Here is an 18,248-nt window from a genome sequence, read left to right as displayed (position 1 = left end):
CACACGATTTGCACTGACACAGGCAGAGCAGTGAACTGAGCACTGAACACTGGGAGTGGGAGCTTCCGCTACAAACACGCTTAAAATATAGACTTATTTAATTTTCTGGGAACAATTTCTCATGTCGGGGCTTCAATACAAGAGGGACATTACAGACAAGCACTATGGAGGTATTTGGATGTTTTCTGGTGTGTCTTTTTGGACGAAGAAAAGTGAGCTCCGTCATATGGACATGCAGTGCTGCGCGGAGCCCCGCTGTAACTCCGAGAAGGCACGGAGGACTCTGAAACTTCTCCCAACCCTTAGTCGACATGAGGGTGAGTAGAAAATGAGTGAAATTTGAACTTTGGGTGAACTATACCTTTAATGTCTTTCTTATTAGATGAATTATAGATGTGCGAACAAAAAAAGGAACCATTAGTTTGCAGTTGTGAAGTAGAAGTCTTGACATTTCCTTTCCTAGATTATGTGATGTTTTTTTTCTTATTCCTGTCACAGCCACAGCTCCGGTGCGAATCCCCATCCATCCACGGATGTATCCGATCCACAATGAAGGTGATTCACCAGTCAATCACACTCTTCTTATTCTGCCACAATAAATGTAATTAGAACGACCTGTCGACTCCTGCTGGAGTCCAGTGGTCCAGATGACTCCAGGTGGTCCATTTCTTTGTAATCATCTGGATGATTGCGTCACTTAGAATGAAATTTCCTTGTAACCATCGATTTGAACCACACAGATGTCAGTCAAATCATTAAAATAGAAGAATTCTCCAATTTTATAGGTAATTCTATGAAATCATCCCTTGTTAGTTGGAAAGTTGATTGTATCCCTGTGAAACTCGTGTGTGTGTTTTTTTCCACTTGGATTGAAAATGCTGCTGCTGCTTTGTCAGCTTCGACTTTAGTGGCTCAACACTGCCTTCTTGTGTTTGCAGTGTGTCCTGAAGTCACCATCAGAAACAGCATCGTCAAAGGTGAGACCAGCGAACTGTCCCCACGCATGACCGCAGACCCACTCACGAAGGATCATTTTGAAATCATTAAAACAGCAGATTTAAAATCAGAAGAATAAGAAAGCAACGAGCACGGTGCCTTTTTATTTCTGTTGCGTGTTTTGTCGTCACAGGTTTCAACATGATGGAGGCGTTCGGTCTGACCCAGAGAGCTCACTCGTCCGTCGAGGGCGTGGCAGCCGAGCCTTTCGTCTTCAACACCGTCCCCGCCTACACCCTGTACAGAGACGTCCAGCTGACACAGAGCACCAAGTGAGCTGCTGTTTTTTTTTTATTTTATCAACACACCACGTACCTGCGCTTCTCATAAATGCAGCTTCACGTGAATTGATAAAAGTGACCCACAGTACCTCTTCTTGAATTTAATCAGCAGTTTGTGTTGAAATCAACTTTACTACTTGAGCATGCTTAAACACATCAGGAGCTGACAAATGGCAACTGAAATAAATAAAAGCAAATAAAACAAATGTATAGAGCGAGGTTTCAGGGCTCACCAAACTCGCAGGCCCCTTAAAGATGCATTTGTTTTGTTTTTTTGGCAATGATTTATCCATATACAGTAACCTGGCAGGTTTGGAAAGTTGGTCAAGCTGGATGCATTGTACAAATTCAAATTAATTATTCATTTTGGTCACATGACAACCTCCAAATGTGTGGCAGAAATCCACTCGCAACCTGTTGTGATCTGTTTAAAGGAGAGAGGTTTGATCCCCTTCAGGTTCATGTTCACATTTGGGACATGTGTTGCTCACAGCTGTGCTGCTGGACAAATATTTGGTCCTTGTTTTTTTTCCTGAATGAGACGAGATGCACTTGGAACAGAAAATAAAAAGAAGACCATGAAAAGAAAGGTCTCATCATTCAGATTCCACACACATCCGATCATCTTTATTTTATGACTGAATGGGAATAACTGTGGAGAACCAGGGACGTGACAGGAAAAGCAATGAAGCATCTCTTTGACTTCATAGACATTAAAGTAGAGATTGTAAGGAGATTGTTAGAATCATTTATTATAATAGCCACGGAGCCGTTGTTGATACTCTTATTCATTCTTCACTGTAATCTCACATTAATGTAAATATTATATTAAAGCTTCTGTTTCACGCCCCCCCCCCCAGGTTTATCCACCCTGCAGGTTTCTCTCCGGAGCACACCATCAGCATCGCCTTCCGCGTGTTGCAGGACACTCCCAGGGAGCCCTTCGCCCTCTGGCAGCTCACCGACGACGACTTCCAGCCCAAGATGGGAGTGGTGCTCGACCGTGAGTGACATGTCTCCACCTGTCAGTGTCCCACACTGAAGACTTAACATCTGGACGTCCTCTCAGACATCTGCCTGCTTACATCTCCTCTAACATGTGTTCACTGTCTCTAGTTTTCCAGTGTGGGTCATAGTTATATTTAGAGCTGACAACAATTAGTGAATCAACAGAGAAATCATCGTCTACTATTTGATATTAATATTTAATGTTGAGTCTTTTTTCCAAGTAATAATAATTCATATAAGTTTCAGTCTAAGTTTCTCAGTTGTGACTATTTGCTGCTTTTCCTTGTCATTAAATGTAGTTTCTGTGTTAGTCAGACTCTGACATAAGAAGACATTTCACTGGGCTTTAAGACATTTTCCATTCTTTTCTAACATTTTTTTTTTTTTTTTCTCCAAGTATATTTTTTGGCTTTTTGCCTTTATTCGATAGTCCACAGTAGAGATAGACAGGAAAGGGGGAGGCAGAGAGGGGGAATGACATGCAGGAAAGGGCTGCCCGACGCGGGATTCGAACCGGGGCGCCTGCAGTGAGGACTGTAGCCTCTACATGGGGCGGCCACTCTACCCACTGCGCCACGCACCGCCCCCTTTTCTAACATTTTTTGAATCAAACAATTGATTGACATAATTATTGGTTGCAGTAACTTTTATTTAACTTCACAAACCACTTAAACACATTTTTTAAATAATATTTTTATAATATTGCAGTTGTTATATATAGTTTTTATATAACTTGGGGTTCAGATATAATGCTTCCATGTTTCTGTTGCTTCAGGGCTTTGTGATCATGACCCATTATACCTGACAGGAGTAAATGTGTTTTGTAAGCAGGCAAACTTACAGTATATCTACAAAGATGCTAATTAAGTAATGGATTACACTATTAACCAATGGATCTCTTGCTTCACAGTAAAAGGATGTCTGATTGGTGTTTTTTCTTCTTTTACTAATATCGGCAAAGTCTAAAACCACCATTGTTAGTCCATGTCTTATTAATATCAGACTTTTTACTGCTTAGTTTCATCTTTTAAGAAATAACATGACGCCATTAGTGACCTATTCTTTTTCTCATGTTGCCTTGGCCTCAACTTTCTCTTCACCTCTCTGAGGGGTTCAGATTTTCTTCTGTACTTGGAGGATATTGAACTTCAGGCCATCAGGGTTTCGCAGTAGCACTGAACTAATGAGACTACCTACCTTCCTTACACTCAGCCAGGTCAATCTGACAAGCTGAGATTTTAATGTGAGAAATAAAAGTTGAGCGTCTGTACTTGTGCTTTCCACAGCGACCACCAGGCATGTGATCTACTTCAGTCTGGACTACAGGGGAGAGGTGCAGGAGCTGACCTTCGACCAGCCGCAGGTCCACAGACTCTTCTACGGCAGCTTTCACAAGGTCAGATCATGAGCACTGAGCAGAAAATGAAACACTGCTGCTGTTCATTTGATTGCTGATTCTTTAATGAAGGAGAAATGTCAAGAGATGCAATGGAAGGATCAAGGATCGTGGTTAATTGAGGTGGTTAGAAAAAGTCTCCACACATGAGGACAGAAACAAAGACCAACATAATTCTACAAGGAACCAAAAGAAGAAGAACACAGAGTCAATGGTGCAAGTTTAACTGAATTTATCATCAAAGTGGGTCATAACTTAATCAACACAATACACATGTTTAACAGGAGCATACCAGAATCACTCATGTCCATTGCAGATTTCCTTTTAAATTCACTTCAACAAATGATATTACTTAGAAGAGTCAGAGGTTGAAAAAATTGTGTGTTTTTAAGTTTTCTTGAGTGTCGGAGTAATTCACTAACTGGTATTTGTACATTCATGGGTACAGGAAACAGGAAGTGCAGACATGAACTTCTGTACCAGTTTGACAACATAAATATAGGCTGAAAAAAACAGGGCTGTGGTTTTAACCTATAGCGAAATGTGTCCATGGCAACATTAGTCTTCCTGTTGACAGCCCCTCAAAGACCTGACACAACAGGAACTGTAACTGAAAGTGTTAGGGTGCAGTTGTCTCACTCTGAGGGGAAGCCCATAGTGTCTTATTTTGAAAAGACACTGCTTCATCAATCTGATAGTCTGGTTTTATGTGATATATTATTCTAATCTGGGTTTCATCTCCTCCACTCGGCAGATCCACCTGTCAATCAGCCAGGTGAGCGTGTCCCTGTCTGTGGACTGCCAGCGTGTGGGTGAGAGACCCGCCCGTCCTCTAGGAAACCTCCCGACCGACGGGTTTGAGATGCTGGGAAAACTGGTGAAGACCCGAGGACCCAATAGCGGATCTGCCCCGGTACTTTCCTCATGTTCACATCTATTTAATGATCTTATTAACACGTCCAATCTGTCAATAATATTTACCTCCTGTGTCCTTCATGTTGTTCAGTTCCAGCTGCAGTCCTTTGAGATCGTTTGTAACACCACGTGGGCCTTTGAGGACACCTGCTGCGACCTGCCTGGAGTGGTCTGTTCACTATTATATACATTTACACCCATTCAGCCTAATGGTCTCGTTCAGACATGACACTCGTTCACATCCATCCGGGTGGTTGACGATGAGAAGTGGACAGCTGTAACTTCAAAGTGTGAACCTCAGTGTGATATGTCAAACAGAAATAAAAGCTTTAGTAAAGGAAGAATAATAAAAAAAGAAAGTTATAATCTGTGACTTATTCAGGCTTATTGTGAGCTGATCCAGTGTTTGACATGACAAACGAGTTGAGTGCTCACAGTGAAGGTTCATTACAGTTCACTGTCGAACAAAAGGAGCGAAATTGAGCAGTTGACATTTAAACTCTTTGGTTTAATTTGCAATTTTAAAGTGAGATGTGTGAAAATGACTCATACCTGTATGACTCTCTCCCTCACACAGTCATGTTGCTGTCATCACTTTTCCTACAAGGACGAGTCTTTTTGTTAATGTCCATTGTGTGTGTGTCTGTTGTGTCTTTTTCCATTGTGTGTACCAGAGAGATGAGGAGAGCTGTCCTCCCCCGGCCTACACCTGTACCTGTTCCTCCGACGTCCCTGGAGCTCCTGGCTTCCCTGGACCAAACGTACGTCACCTTGAGACCCGGAATCTTTTTTTTTTCCTGCGTGATCCGGCTGTTTGAGAACATGTCGACATTACTTTCTTTTTCTTTTTGACCAGGGAAAACCAGGTCCCCGTGGTGTGAAAGGCGAGAAGGGAGAGCAAGGCGAAAAGGTGATAAAAGAAGATTCAAATGCACATTTATCAAAAATCCGATCGACGTCTTCATGTAAGTGTTCTTTGTGTTTAAGGGGGAGATGGGTCCTCCAGGAAAATCTGGATTTGAGGGGGGCCTTGGACTCCTGGGCAGCGCAGGACCCAGAGGAATCGCTGTCCAGGGCAAAGCAGTGGGAAATTTATCTTTAAATATGCAGCCTCTGGTTGTAATCATGGATCAATCCTGATCAACTGTTGTCTTAGGACTTATGAATCCAGTAACAATGTGTTTTGTATGTTCATGTTTTCCTGTTAGGGTCCACCGGGTGCAGCGGGGCCAAAAGGCGAGCCAGGGCGACCTGGACTCCAGGTGAGTTCAAACTGAAACAGCGGCGTCACTTAAACTCAGATAATCCCACACATCTGTTTCTCATGGCTCCATCTCCATCCATCCCCGTAGGGTTTGCCAGGACCTCCAGGTCCAAAAGGGGAACAGGGGATCCCAGGCCCCCAGGTGAGCTGTTAGATACAGGACAGTGAAAGTCATCAGCTCTTCATCTGTTCTCATCTCTGTGCCGTCTTGTCTCACAGGGCATCAGAGGGAAGGAAGGTAACATCGGTGCTCCCGGCATCAATGGACCCAGGGTGAGATAGGAATTTTATTTTCAATCATTTATGTACCATCAGATCAAAGTTCTACATTTAAAAAAAATTTTTTTTTTAAATCTAATATGAAGTTTGGTAGACTGTTGATAATTTTTGCCTCAAGACGATGGATCCTGATTTTTTTTTTGTGTGACCTCTGATGTTAGGTCAAGTGACCCCATCAGGCACAATTTACACTTAAACCACCAGCTATTAAATAGGCCCTACTGACTTATATTTATAAACACACGTTCTGAGAATGAACTGATTTCATTCTGTACATTTTATTTTGGATTTTCCTTTGGCGCCACCTTAAGGTAGCAAATCTTACTTCCCAGACTAAAATGCAGGTCAACTCAAAAGTTTTTTCCCACTCAACAGCAAACTGAGCATATTTCCCAGCAGCTGTTTCCATCCTGTCTCGGTCCTTTTTTGTTAAATTTGCCTTTATTTGAAAAAATGTAAAAAATGACACCTGGCACGATTCAAATGAATAAAGCACTTTAGTTCCCAGTTCAGGATCATGATAAATAGCCTGTCGATATAAATATGAGGCAAGGGAAAGGGGGGGATTATTGCAGCCTGCCCTGACAATTCACTATTTACACACACTTGCATTGAAAAACATCACCTCTGACGTGGCACAAGGTCGATGTAAACTGGTGTTTCAGTGATTAATCACAGTTTGAAGGAGAGAGTGCACAAGGTCACACTCTGTAGACGCCATCCAAGAAGAAAACCATCACTCACTAAACTTCACCAAAGGATTCACCTTTGCCAAAGAACATGATGATGAATGTTGGCAGCACATTCTTGATGAAACCAAAATATTAGTTTGAATAAGCCTGTGAATATTCTCATTTGTCCAGGTCATAGTTATTATTAGTCTGAATCAACAGAGGTCCAGCATCCAAAGCTATCCAAACCTACCTGGTCCTATGTGAAAAAGTAATTGTCCCCCCCTGGTTAAATCGTGAACTAACTGTGATAAGCCTTTTTTTTTGGGGGGGGGGGGCTGAGTTCAATTCATTCTCCACACCCAGGCCTGATCACTGCCAGACCAGCTGAATCAAGAAATCACTTCAATAGAACCTGTCTGACAAAGTGAAGTAGGCTGAGAGATCTCAAATAGCAACAAATCATCTAAAGAAATTCAAGAACAGATGAAAAAATGAAATAATTGACATCTTCCAGTCTGGAAAGACATTTCTAAAGATTTGAGACTCCAGTGAACCACAGTCAGAGCCTTTATCCACTAATGGAGGAAGCTTGGAACAGTGGTGAAAAGCTTCCCAAGATGGCTGCCCTACCAAAATACTATAAAGAATTAATTAATTAAAAAAACATTTAAAGGGACAGTATGGGACATTTACCCCCATCTAGCGGTGCGGTTGCATGTCGGCACGTATTCTTGCTGTTGCGTTTACGTAAACTCGGGCAGAAGTCAGAAAAACAACACACGCTGCATGTATCAGGATAAACAAGCCTCTATGTAAACAAACGGTCCGCCAGCACGAGGCAAAACAATACAGGCGTGACAATATGTTGTCATGGTGATGTCGTATTGTTTACCTGACCCACGTTTTACCGGCTTTCTCTCGTCGAGTAAAATAACATCCAGTCGGTTTGCCGACGGCGTCACTCACGGCGTCATTCAGGTGTCTGACTGCACCTGAAGGCAACACCAGTGCCTCCGTCCTTCCTCACACTAGCCTACACGGTGGTGACAGTTTTAACAGGCGCTGTCTGGAAAACTTTCTCCCCGAGCCGAGAAGCTCCGGCGGCCCGAGTTTGTGGTTACTTACAGCCACGGTGACACTGAACGTAAAACATGGCGATTCAACATGGCAGAGAAGGTTCGGTGAACCCCCCCCTGTATGTTTGTAACGACTTCTAACATCTCATTCTAAGGTACGAGAAAGCGCTCGTTTGTATGCGGGCGCGATTCCACTTCAGTGAAATACGTATTTATGAAAGCGATATTTGATTTTTGTCAATAAAAAGCCAATAAAGTCCCATACTGTCCCTTTAAGTGTGACAAAAATGCAAAAAAGTAAGAAATCAGGAACTACTTTTTCACTGTATAAATAGCTGTTATTCTCAGCTGTAAACTGTATGCTAAATATAATCATAAACAGCTGAAAAGCACAGGACATTTCTGTTCTGATAGTCAGCGGTGTAAAGCTCAAGCATGTGGGAGCCTCCTTTCATATCTAATGGGTCTATAATAAAAAGTCCAAGTCTATTGTATGTAATTGTGGCTCATTTTGATATGATTATGTACAGCCTATATAATAACTACTAGCTAGAGGGGTCCAAAATAATTCAGAGTTTTTTGTCAAAATAGGTGAACATTTTCCACAGCTGAGCCAACCCCCCCCCCCCCCCCCCCCGGACCTCACCAATTTCTAAAACCTTGGCTACAGCCCTGGTTGCAGCTGGTTAATTAATACAATTTCAGTTTTATCTCAAATTAATGGGCTTCATTGTTACTGGCTAAAATATGGTATTGCACCAACTGAACAGGATTTGTAAAGACTTGATATTTTAGTGATATCAGGGCTGTGCTCAGGTTTGTACTGTACTGGGTTTGTAGGCTTGTTCAAATCTGTAGTTTAGTTGTTTATTCACTGTTCCACTTGTCTGTCTGTGTGTGTGTGTGTGTGTGTGTGTGTGTGTGTGTGTGTGTGTGTGTGTGTGTGTGTGTGTGGTGTTCAGGGTTTCCAAGGAATGCCAGGACACCCAGGGCCGTTAGGGGAAAGGGGTCCCTCAGGACCTGTGGGACCTACGGTATGACCAGAGGGACAAACAAACAGCATCAGTCACACTTGTCTGCACCTTCGATCGTTTATGTCTGTGTCCCTTGTGTCTCTCACCTCACAGGGTCTGCCGGGTAATAAAGGGGAGCGAGGAGAGAAGGTGGTTACATGTTTACACTCTTTTTCTTATTTCAACTCTGAACAGCAAAGAGATCGTTTTACTGCCATTTCAAAAATGTTACATTGGGTTTCATTGGAGCCACAGTTGGTGAGTGTGCTGATGTTTTACAGGGGGAACCTCAGTCTATGGCAATAATCTACCAACTGGTCACACAGGCCTGTGAGCAGCTGGTGCACAGTAAGTTTTCTGCCACGACCAGCTCTTCTATACTCATCGTTTCTCTGTGACTTGAAATAATAATAAATAAAAAAATTCTCTCACCTTGTCAGAGGAAGTGTTGAAGCTCGACATGTTCATCAACGAGATCAGTCGTAAACCAGCTCCCATTGAGGAGCCGGTGGGGCCCCCAGGGGAGCCTGGTATACCAGGACCCAAGGGCCCACCAGGTGACAGAGGAACCATGGGTAATGTTGGCCCACGGGGGAGACCTGGGAGGCCTGGATATCCAGGAGAGCAGGGTAAGACGTGTTGGAAATTAAATACTAATGATATCACTGATCTGACTTTTATGAATTATGATTGTGTCGACTGTCATTATAATATCACACGATGTATGTCATTCCTTTCTGCAGGGCAGAGAGGTCTCACAGGGCAGAAAGGTGACGCAGGGCCCAATGTCCAGGGGCCCACTGGGGTCAAAGGATTTGCAGGTACCTCTTCCTGTGTCATTTTGTTCCCTTACTGAGTTCATATGTAAAGGCTATACTTTTTGCAATGTACCTTATTATATATTGTATATATTATATGTATATTGACAGTTTCAGCTGTAGTTGTATAGCCATCTACCAGTCTGGAAAGTATAGCCTTTACATATGAACTCAAAAAGAAATATAATCAAAAGTAGGCTAGATGAACTTGTTTGGACTCTTCATCTGTGCTGGAGTTTATTATGTACTGAGGCTTAGAGTGAGTGGATACTAATAAATCAGAGGTACACAAGGGATGTCACAGACATTATGCTCTCAAATTTTAATTAAAAAAAAAAAAAATTTAATAGTGTAATAAATAATGTCTGTACTGATATAATACATAATTGTCCCACAAAGTATCAGTAAACAGCTCTGTCCTGATGGTCCTGTACCTGCAGGTCCTCCAGGTGAGTCCAAGCTGGGAGGCCCTGGTACCAGAGGAGATGATGGTAAGTCTGGACCCCCGGGGATCCCCGGACCTCTTGGACAGCAAGGCGAGATCGGACCACCGGGTGTGTGCGACAGTAGTGGAGGCTGCCAGAGAGTTCCCCCACAAACAGGTTAGTCACAAGGAAACGGGTCTCCTGACTCACATAGTAACACACAGCCTGGTCCAGGATTTATAATCATGACATAGACAGAGTTCAGGATTAATGTTGTTTTTCAGTGAGGCAAATTTTTATACATTACAGATTGTAACAATACAGATTAAACAACATCTACTCCAGGCGTCTTAGGCAGCTCATTTTTCTACCTTACAGAGACAGTCAGCTGATGTTTTCAGGCACATTTGCCCAGCACAACAAGCTTGAAATACAACACTGAGATTTTATCACTTCAGAAATAGTTTTTTATGGGCGAAAATGGCTCCAGCCTCCACTTGACTGTTCTTTGTGTGTGTGTTTGTGCTCTCTTCATCCAGAAGACCCTTATTATGGCTACCAGCCCTGAGTGGACATGAAGAAGCAAGCGGCGATGGTAAGGTCACTGAGTGACTGACATCTGTTTTGAGATGACTGTGGTTCCTCCGGAGCTGAGTGACAAACTGGAGACTGGAGCTTTAAACAAACAGAAAGAAAAAGCACCACTGAGGAGGTTTGGTGTGTTGAACTCACCACTGACTGATGCAGAAGCTTTATCACATGTGAGAAAAGGAGATAAAACAGGAAGGATCTCTCTCTGTCCTATTGTTACTGCATTCTTTGACATAAAAAATAAACAGCTGAGAAGGGAAACTAAGAATATAGTAGGAAGCTCTTTAATGTAGAATAGTGTTTTGATGAACAGATAGCATCATGGAAAATATTCTCCCACTGGGATCAGTAAAGTGCTGTCTTATACACCATTATTCGCACTGAAACTTTTTTGTTTATGTATCCATGCACTGTATCACGTAGTTTAGCCATCTGTGTTACTTTTCTACCTATTTCATCTGCCATTCTAACCTTAACTGCCTCAATGATAATGAAAGCGTACATACTCCATGGTGTAAAAGCCTCTTTTTGTTCCATGGTAGAAATGATACTGTGAGAATGTCTTTTGTCCTGTGTATGATAATTTGTATATTGTTAATTATATTTACTGTACACAATTATTCATGCTATGATATGTTATACATGTATGCATTTGTATTGAAATTCATGTTTACATTTTCTGATTTTCTGGGATTTGGGGAGTGTGCGTGCTGTGAGTGTGAGAGAGAAAGTATTGTGTTTGTTTTTGTTTGTTAGTCTCTTTTGTAATGTTTTTGATTTTGTTAATAAAATTTCATTAATATGGCTCTGATCACCTTTAATTCCAAAATACAAAATAATGTGACTGTCCTGATTGACAGGATAATGTTGTGCTGTGAAAGTCAGAACACTAAATCTGTAAAAGCTGGCTAAATGTGATAATAATTAACATTAATCAATATAATAATCAAAATGTCAGTCGTTTGTCGGAACCATGTTGAGGAGAGAGTTTCCAGTGGTTTCTATTTTGAAGAGCACAGTCGAGGTTCCAACCTGTAAGCAAAAAGCTCCGTCAAGTTAGTCACCAGTGGTTCCCCCGTTTCCGGTTTTGAGGTAAATAGTTGTCTATTTTTCAAAATAAAGAGCGCCTGTTCATAGCCACCGGGGACTGGAGTTCAGCTTAAAGCAGTAGTAGAGCATAGTTAACAGAGAATAAACAGCATTATTTCATTTTTTAAGTGAGGACATAACCAAACAACATTTCCCAGTGTAATTTTCCTTAAAAAAAAATCTTAATTGTAAGATGTTACAGTATTAATGTTCAGAATGACACAAAGTGGGTCTTGACTATAATATGACTGCACATGGTTCAGTGTTTCCAAGATCTTTCTTTAATGTATCAGTATAGCTGATACAATTTCAGTTTTATCTCAAATTAATGGGCTTCATTCTTACTGGCTAAAAAATGGTATTGCACCAAATAAAAACAGGATTTGTAAAGACTACTGGGTTTCTGGGCGCGTGTGTGTGTGTGTGTGTGTTGCAGGTTAACATCCATAATCAACAAATATTTGAAGATGTTCAATTATATTCAGCTATCCAGCAGTATATAAAGCAATAAAAATGAGCTCCAACTTCACCAGATGCAGCATTAGTGATGATCACCTACTAATCAGTTACTACATAATATATAGGCCTATAATATAGTCCGTGTGTGTGTGTGTGTGTGTGTGTGTGTGTGTGTGTGTGTGTGTGTGTGTGTGTGTGTGTGTGTGTGTGTGTGTGTGTGTGTGTGTGTGTGTGTGTGTGTGTGTGTCATAACTGTAAATAAATAAATGGAAAAAAAAAAAAACATTTTGCATTTTCAAGGGTGAGCGCGCCCATAGACTGTAAAAGCCCATACTTAATTTATTTTGAAAATCTTAAACCGGATATTATGGGGATTTCTGGGACTTGACGCAACTGATTTTAAAGTGGATTCAAGTCGCCATGGCGAGCCGAAAAACTTCTGCCCCTAACCGGGACAGTGAGGACAAATACTCCGTGTTATTACCGACCTACAACGAAAGAGAAAACCTTCCTCTTATCGTCTGGCTGCTGGTGAAATACTTCGGAGAGAGGTGAGCAGCTGCTGGAGCCGCGGAGCTGTGCTAATGTCGCTGCTAGCGCTGCTGCTGCTGCTAGTCAGTGATGAGCTGTCACTAAACCAAATGACTGGTCCTCACTTCAGGAAGGAGGACTAACACTTAGTTTAGGGCCAACGTCAGAATTGATTCAAAACTTTTTCTTTCTTTTTAAAAAAAATCAATAGTTGCTAAATTGTGATTAATAGATTTGATTGTGTTTATATCAGTGGCTGAGTAAAGCTGTGTCAACCGTCCTCACAATTATAGTAAGACGAAAATGTGTGTGTTTGTGTGCGTGCGTGTGTGTGCGCGCGCGCGTGTCAGACCTAACCAGATTGACCTTAAATTGAATTTGCTGTATTTACAGTGGCTACAACTACGAGATAATTGTCATTGACGACGGAAGCCCAGATGGCACGTTGGAGGTGGCAGAGCAGCTGCAGAACATTTATGGAGAGGACAAGATAGTAAGTAAAGACTCGGGGTTAATCCCTGGCCTTGTCTGAGCTGAGATGAAGCAGACAGTGCATGTTGTTGTAACACAGTGTAAAATCTGTATAAGAGCTTATAAACAACCTGCTGAGACAACAACAGGTTGGTTGGGTCAGATGTTGACATTAGTCTGACATGTTTTGCTCCAGTAAATGAATACACACCCTCATTCTCTGTTCTGTGCTGCAGCTTTTACGGCCTAGAGCGAAGAAACTGGGCCTAGGTAAGATTTCTTTTTTATTTTAAAGTGTCCAACATGTGTTAGAGTTGTTGTAGTAGCTCCTGCCATGTACTAATGAACTCCTGTTTGCTTTTCCTAGGCACTGCCTATATCCACGGCATGAAGCACGCAACTGGGAACTTCATCTTCATAATGGACGCAGATCTTTCCCATCATGTGAGTGCAGCTCGTTTGATCGCGTGTGTACACAGTAGATTCACTCCCACCTGTGTTTGCTTGCCTTGTCCTGGCGTGATAATAGAAGATGCCACGCAACACATGAAGCTGAAGCCAACAGTTAGTTGGTATAAAATCTGCCAGATACTTTTTCAATTAACTGGTTCATCTATCTGATTGGCACAATGTCAGAAACCTGTGATTAAACCTAGGATGTCCCAAAGCCCAGTGTGATGCCTCTAAAATTCAACAATATTAATGAGACAAACTTTACTCACTTGTGATTATTATCAAGATAGTTGATGATTAATTCATTCATAAGTTTATTAATTCAACTCTAGCAATCATTATCTTTTTTTTCTTTGTTCAGTGTTTGATATTTTATCGTTGTTTGTCTTTGTTTGTTGTTTTCCAGCCCAAATTTATCCCAGAATTTATTGAGTAAGTGTTTCCACTTCCTACCTACTTGTATGTTGACATTTTTTCCCACTTCATGTATGTACATCAGGGGTATCAAACATGCGGCCCGCGGGCCAAAACTGGCCAGGCAGAGGGTCCAATCCGGCCCTCGGGATGAATTTGTCAAGTGTGAAAATTTGAAATTGCACATATTTTTTATCAAGAAATTTCAGGTTGTTCATAATATGTGTGTAAAAGGATAGTTCATTAACTGTAAACATATTAATAATGTATTAAAAAGTAAAAAAAAAAAATCAAAGTTCTTTTTATTTATAGGCTATCATGCTATTATTTTACTGGTCCGGCCCACTTGAGATCAAATTGTGCTGTTCGTGGCCCCTGAACTAAAATGAGTTTGACACCCCTGATGTACATGGTCAAAAATCTCCTTATTTAAATGATGATATTTAATCACAATGCCACAGTTGACTTTTTTTTTTTACACATCCTGTAGTTACAAGATTGTTTTGTGTGGTTTGTCAGCAAGCAGAAGGCGGGTGACTATGACCTGGTGTCTGGTACTCGATACCAAGGCAACGGAGGCGTGTACGGCTGGGACCTGCGCAGGAAACTCATCAGGTAACTGGAAATCAGGGAACGGTTCCCTGTCTTTAGTTCGTTCCCAATTACACAGAGGGATTGAGGTCTAATTTTCTCTTCTTTCTCTCAATTCAATTCAGTTCAAACAGCTTTATTGGCATGAACAGAAATGTGTTGTTGCCTAAGCATTTTACAAAATATTTACATACATATTACAATATTATAATTTATATTTAGTACGATACAATACAATTTCTCTCTCTCTCTCTCTTGTTAACAGTCGGGGAGCAAACTTTCTGACTCAAGTGTTGTTGAGACCTGGTGCTTCAGACCTCACAGGCAGCTTCAGGCAAGTGGTGCAAGTGCTGTGAAATAAGTGTCTCTGACTGTTGAGTCGTACGTGCGTGGAGCCATGTTTTTCTCTTCACTCCTGCCGCTTTGTCTCCTCTCCTGTCAGGCTGTACAAGAAGAAGGTGCTGGAGAGTCTGGTGGAGCGCTGCGTGTCCAAAGGCTACGTCTTTCAGATGGAGATGATCGTCCGCGCCAGACAGCTCAACTACACAGTGGGAGAGGTGAGGACCTGTCATTGACTCCACCATGTATTTATGTGTTTTTGATTATAGCAGAAGACACTGGAACTACTATTCAAGAAAAAATACAAAATAAGAGTGCATACACTAGGTACACATCAAAACATCTCAAGGATATACCGGTACACACACATACATGCACAGGCTACCATCAGCAAATTGCAAAGACTGCCCTTGTACAAATCACATCCCTTTATCATGTTAGGATAAAAGCACATTATAAAACTAGCAGCACTCTCACCTTTGGTTAGCTGATTATTCCAGGCTTTGATGGACAGGGGGACAAATGAGTTTTTAAAACGGTTGAGCCTGCACTTGTGGTCTGTAAAGCCGCTGCCTGAGGGGAGGAGCTGATACTCAGGGTAGGAGGTTATTATTTACCAAGTGCACATATGATAAATCCTTTTCTCCATAATGAGGCATCTACAATGACAAGGACGTGGCTCATGGATTGGAGGAAATTTAAATTGTATTTCATCAGATTTTACTTTTCTACATTATTTTGACCTCATCAAGAATTTTTTTTATCCAGTTGTCCTGAATTCAACTCTTCAAATTTTACATCTTTTTGTGCATCCACACACCACATTAGACTGTGTCTATATGAAAAACCACCACAGACCCAGACTTGTTACATGTGGAGTAGTTCAGTAAACTGACTGAGATTTGATTCAAAACCTCTGGTCATTAGACCAGGTTTAGTTCATAAACTGGGCTTTTCCTGGGTCTAGTTTACCTGGACTTGTCAAACTGAACTCGATTAACAAGTAGAATTGAGGGACTCACATTTAAACTCACATTCAGGTTTATTAAACCTGTGTTGCATTTGTAAAAACTGGGAAAATGGTCAGGCCAGGCTCCAACACCACTATATTTAAAGTTGAAGAAATATGAACTAGATTAACACGTCAACCCCACAGACTATATAAAGCTCAGGTTTATGAAACACACACTCATAAGTGTGTTGGTCATAGAAACAAAACAAGGTTTAAATAAAAATTGTTTTTTCTGTATCAGCACAACATGAGACCACATGTAGCCCAAAACACACTCTAGAAAGATTTATAAAACCAAATAGTAGTTGCAGTTGTTTAATACAACTGTAACTACAAGTGGAGCAGATACTTTACCCTTTAACCTCACAATTTGAAGCCAAGGTCAACATCGTGACCTTGTATCCAGACTCTTGGATCTGAAACTTCTAAAAAAAAAAATGTTTATGTTTTTTTTCCTAACTCTTCCTAACTCTTTCTTCCAAACAACAGGTTCCCATTTCCTTCGTGGATCGAGTTTACGGAGAGTCCAAACTGGGAGGGAACGAGATTGTGTCGTTTGCAAAGGGACTGCTCACGCTCTTCGCCACAACATGATCAGCGATGCATTCACTGTTGACATCCCACAGTTGTATAGCTCTTAAAGTCGCTGTCTTACATACTCCACTGTAGTTCAGTCAGGATTGTAATGAGGGGGAAAAAAGCTCCACTTACCCACAGTCAGACTATGACATGACTGCAAATGATAAGACATGGGGGGGCGGGGTCATCTCTCTCCCATGTTAGCAGTAAATAAAAAATAATTCCCTGTCAGTAGCTGTCCAGAATACTGAAGGAACGTAGCGCTTTACATTCCCATCAACCTCTGTCATGAATTTTCAACAAAGCAGATAGCGTCTCATCATTCCCAGTCCGAACACAGCTGTGAGAGGGGTTTAAGATTATCTGTGACTTGTTTGTACAAAATTAAACAGTTTGTATTGTTGGCTCTGTTCTCTTCTGATTGTGCTCCTGTCAAAACTTCAAACAGGTTTCAGAGAACGATCAGCTGCTCTCACTGATCAAGGTCAAAGCGGCTGACTTCATAAACACAGGCAGGTCAGAGTGAGGATTTTTAATATCTCAACAAACAAAGTGACTTCAGGTCCATCCTGGGTGATTGTGATGATCACTTTGAGGCCTAACTTTCAACTTCCCTCACAGCAACTGTTACTTTGTGTTGAGGCCATAGAAATCAATAGACACCAACTTGTACATTTTGGTTGGAGGTCAGATCCCACTTTCCTGATTGTACCGATGACAGTGTGAAGTGTAAGGCAAGAAAACACACAGATGCCCTAAAAACTCTGCAGGTTAGTTGTATTTCATTATGGGGTGTGTCTGTTTAAATGCAAGTTTGTGTAAGACCCTGAAGGCACCAGTGTTACATGAACATGAGCATTCTTGTGTAAAAAAAAAAAAAAAAGGGGGGAAAAAGGCAAAATTTACAAGAGCAGCTCAAGCACAGGTAGAAAAAAGTGGAATACATACCGAAAGAAAGAAAAGTCCAAAAAATGTATTTAAAACAACAGTGTAATGTAGCACTATTTTTATCACCACTATTTATATGGCTGTGAAATATTATTACCACCTGGTGCAAGATACTTTCTCGTACTTTTTAATCAAGTCAATTTTTACATACATTGTGTACACTATGCACATAGGATGTGTTTTTTTGCCCCTCTAAAAAACACATTTTTACTACAGTTTGGTATGGTATTCTTATTCATTTCAGTACATCTTTATTTCTGTCTGTTTTTTTCTACTTCTGTGTTTGAGCTGCTGTAACTTGTAAATTTCCCAATTGAGGGATGAATGAAGTCTTATCTTATGTACATAATATACACCCAACTTAAATAAGAACTTAAATATGAAAAGTATAGGCTACTCTGTATGAATATAATGATACACCAGGTAGCAGTGGTAATAACATTGCACAGTCTTATGTAGATAGTGGTGAAGAAAATGTGACACACACACAGTGATGGTGGGGATGGTGGTGGTGGGTTGGCTCACTGATGATGAGGATGATGAAGGGAAGGAGTTAACCCATGCGGATGGACATCTTTTTTCCATCCCTCTACCGTTTAGATACAATGCCACTTTAGGAAGGTAGT

At 41.2% G+C, this 18,248-nt stretch overlaps 2 protein-coding genes across 4 annotated transcripts in view; both read left to right on the top strand.

Moving 5' to 3' along the window:
- LOC146984176 (collagen alpha-1(XX) chain-like) overlaps positions 1-11,578 on the top strand; it is a 37,410-nt gene extending 25,832 nt beyond the window's left edge. For 2 of the 3 annotated variants that reach the window (XM_085781098.1, XM_085781100.1), the window contains 20 exons: positions 499-555; positions 939-977; positions 1,130-1,268; positions 2,138-2,280; positions 3,572-3,681; positions 4,436-4,594; positions 4,688-4,765; positions 5,271-5,357; positions 5,453-5,506; positions 5,584-5,679; positions 5,805-5,858; positions 5,949-6,002; positions 6,080-6,133; positions 8,852-8,923; positions 9,017-9,052; positions 9,184-9,250; positions 9,343-9,531; positions 9,646-9,723; positions 10,161-10,322; positions 10,685-11,578. In XM_085781098.1, the coding sequence (XP_085637224.1) occupies positions 499-555; positions 939-977; positions 1,130-1,268; positions 2,138-2,280; positions 3,572-3,681; positions 4,436-4,594; positions 4,688-4,765; positions 5,271-5,357; positions 5,453-5,506; positions 5,584-5,679; positions 5,805-5,858; positions 5,949-6,002; positions 6,080-6,133; positions 8,852-8,923; positions 9,017-9,052; positions 9,184-9,250; positions 9,343-9,531; positions 9,646-9,723; positions 10,161-10,322; positions 10,685-10,713 (1,757 nt within the window). In that variant the 3' untranslated portion in view covers positions 10,714-11,578. The remainder of the gene's footprint in view (positions 1-498; positions 556-938; positions 978-1,129; positions 1,269-2,137; positions 2,281-3,571; positions 3,682-4,435; positions 4,595-4,687; positions 4,766-5,270; positions 5,358-5,452; positions 5,507-5,583; positions 5,680-5,804; positions 5,859-5,948; positions 6,003-6,079; positions 6,134-8,851; positions 8,924-9,016; positions 9,053-9,183; positions 9,251-9,342; positions 9,532-9,645; positions 9,724-10,160; positions 10,323-10,684) is intronic. The other variant, XM_085781099.1, reaches the window with a different exon arrangement.
- Positions 11,579-12,663: 1,085 nt separating this feature from the next.
- On the top strand, positions 12,664-16,974 carry dpm1 (dolichyl-phosphate mannosyltransferase subunit 1, catalytic). Its single transcript, XM_085781097.1, has 9 exons — positions 12,664-12,835; positions 13,209-13,308; positions 13,523-13,556; positions 13,654-13,730; positions 14,146-14,171; positions 14,673-14,768; positions 15,010-15,078; positions 15,187-15,301; positions 16,585-16,974. Exons 1-9 carry the CDS (start codon positions 12,705-12,707, stop codon positions 16,687-16,689), a joined length of 753 nt encoding a protein of 250 aa, XP_085637223.1. The 5' UTR covers positions 12,664-12,704; the 3' UTR covers positions 16,690-16,974.
- The last annotated feature ends 1,274 nt before the right edge of the window (positions 16,975-18,248 follow it).

The sequence above is a fragment of the Trachurus japonicus genome, chromosome 7 (assembly GCF_045865225.1).
Source record: "Trachurus japonicus isolate A0001 chromosome 7, Traja_1.0".
Taxonomy (NCBI): Eukaryota; Metazoa; Chordata; class Actinopteri; order Carangiformes; family Carangidae; genus Trachurus; species Trachurus japonicus.
The sequence above is the reverse complement of the archived record's forward strand: the minus strand, read 5'-3'. Positions and strand labels throughout refer to the sequence as shown.

What these genes read in the sequence shown, in the direction of transcription:
- dpm1 (XM_085781097.1), top strand. Translation starts at nt 12,705, where the DNA reads ATGGCGAGCCGAAAAACTTCTGCCCCTAACCGGGACAGTGAGGACAAA. An exon ending in TTTATGGAGAGGACAAGATA is followed by an intron (nt 13,309 to 13,522) that starts GTAAGTAAAGAC and finishes TCTGTGCTGCAG; the next exon opens with CTTTTACGGCCTAGAGCGAA. An exon ending in TCAACTACACAGTGGGAGAG is followed by an intron (nt 15,302 to 16,584) that starts GTGAGGACCTGT and finishes TCCAAACAACAG; the next exon opens with GTTCCCATTTCCTTCGTGGA.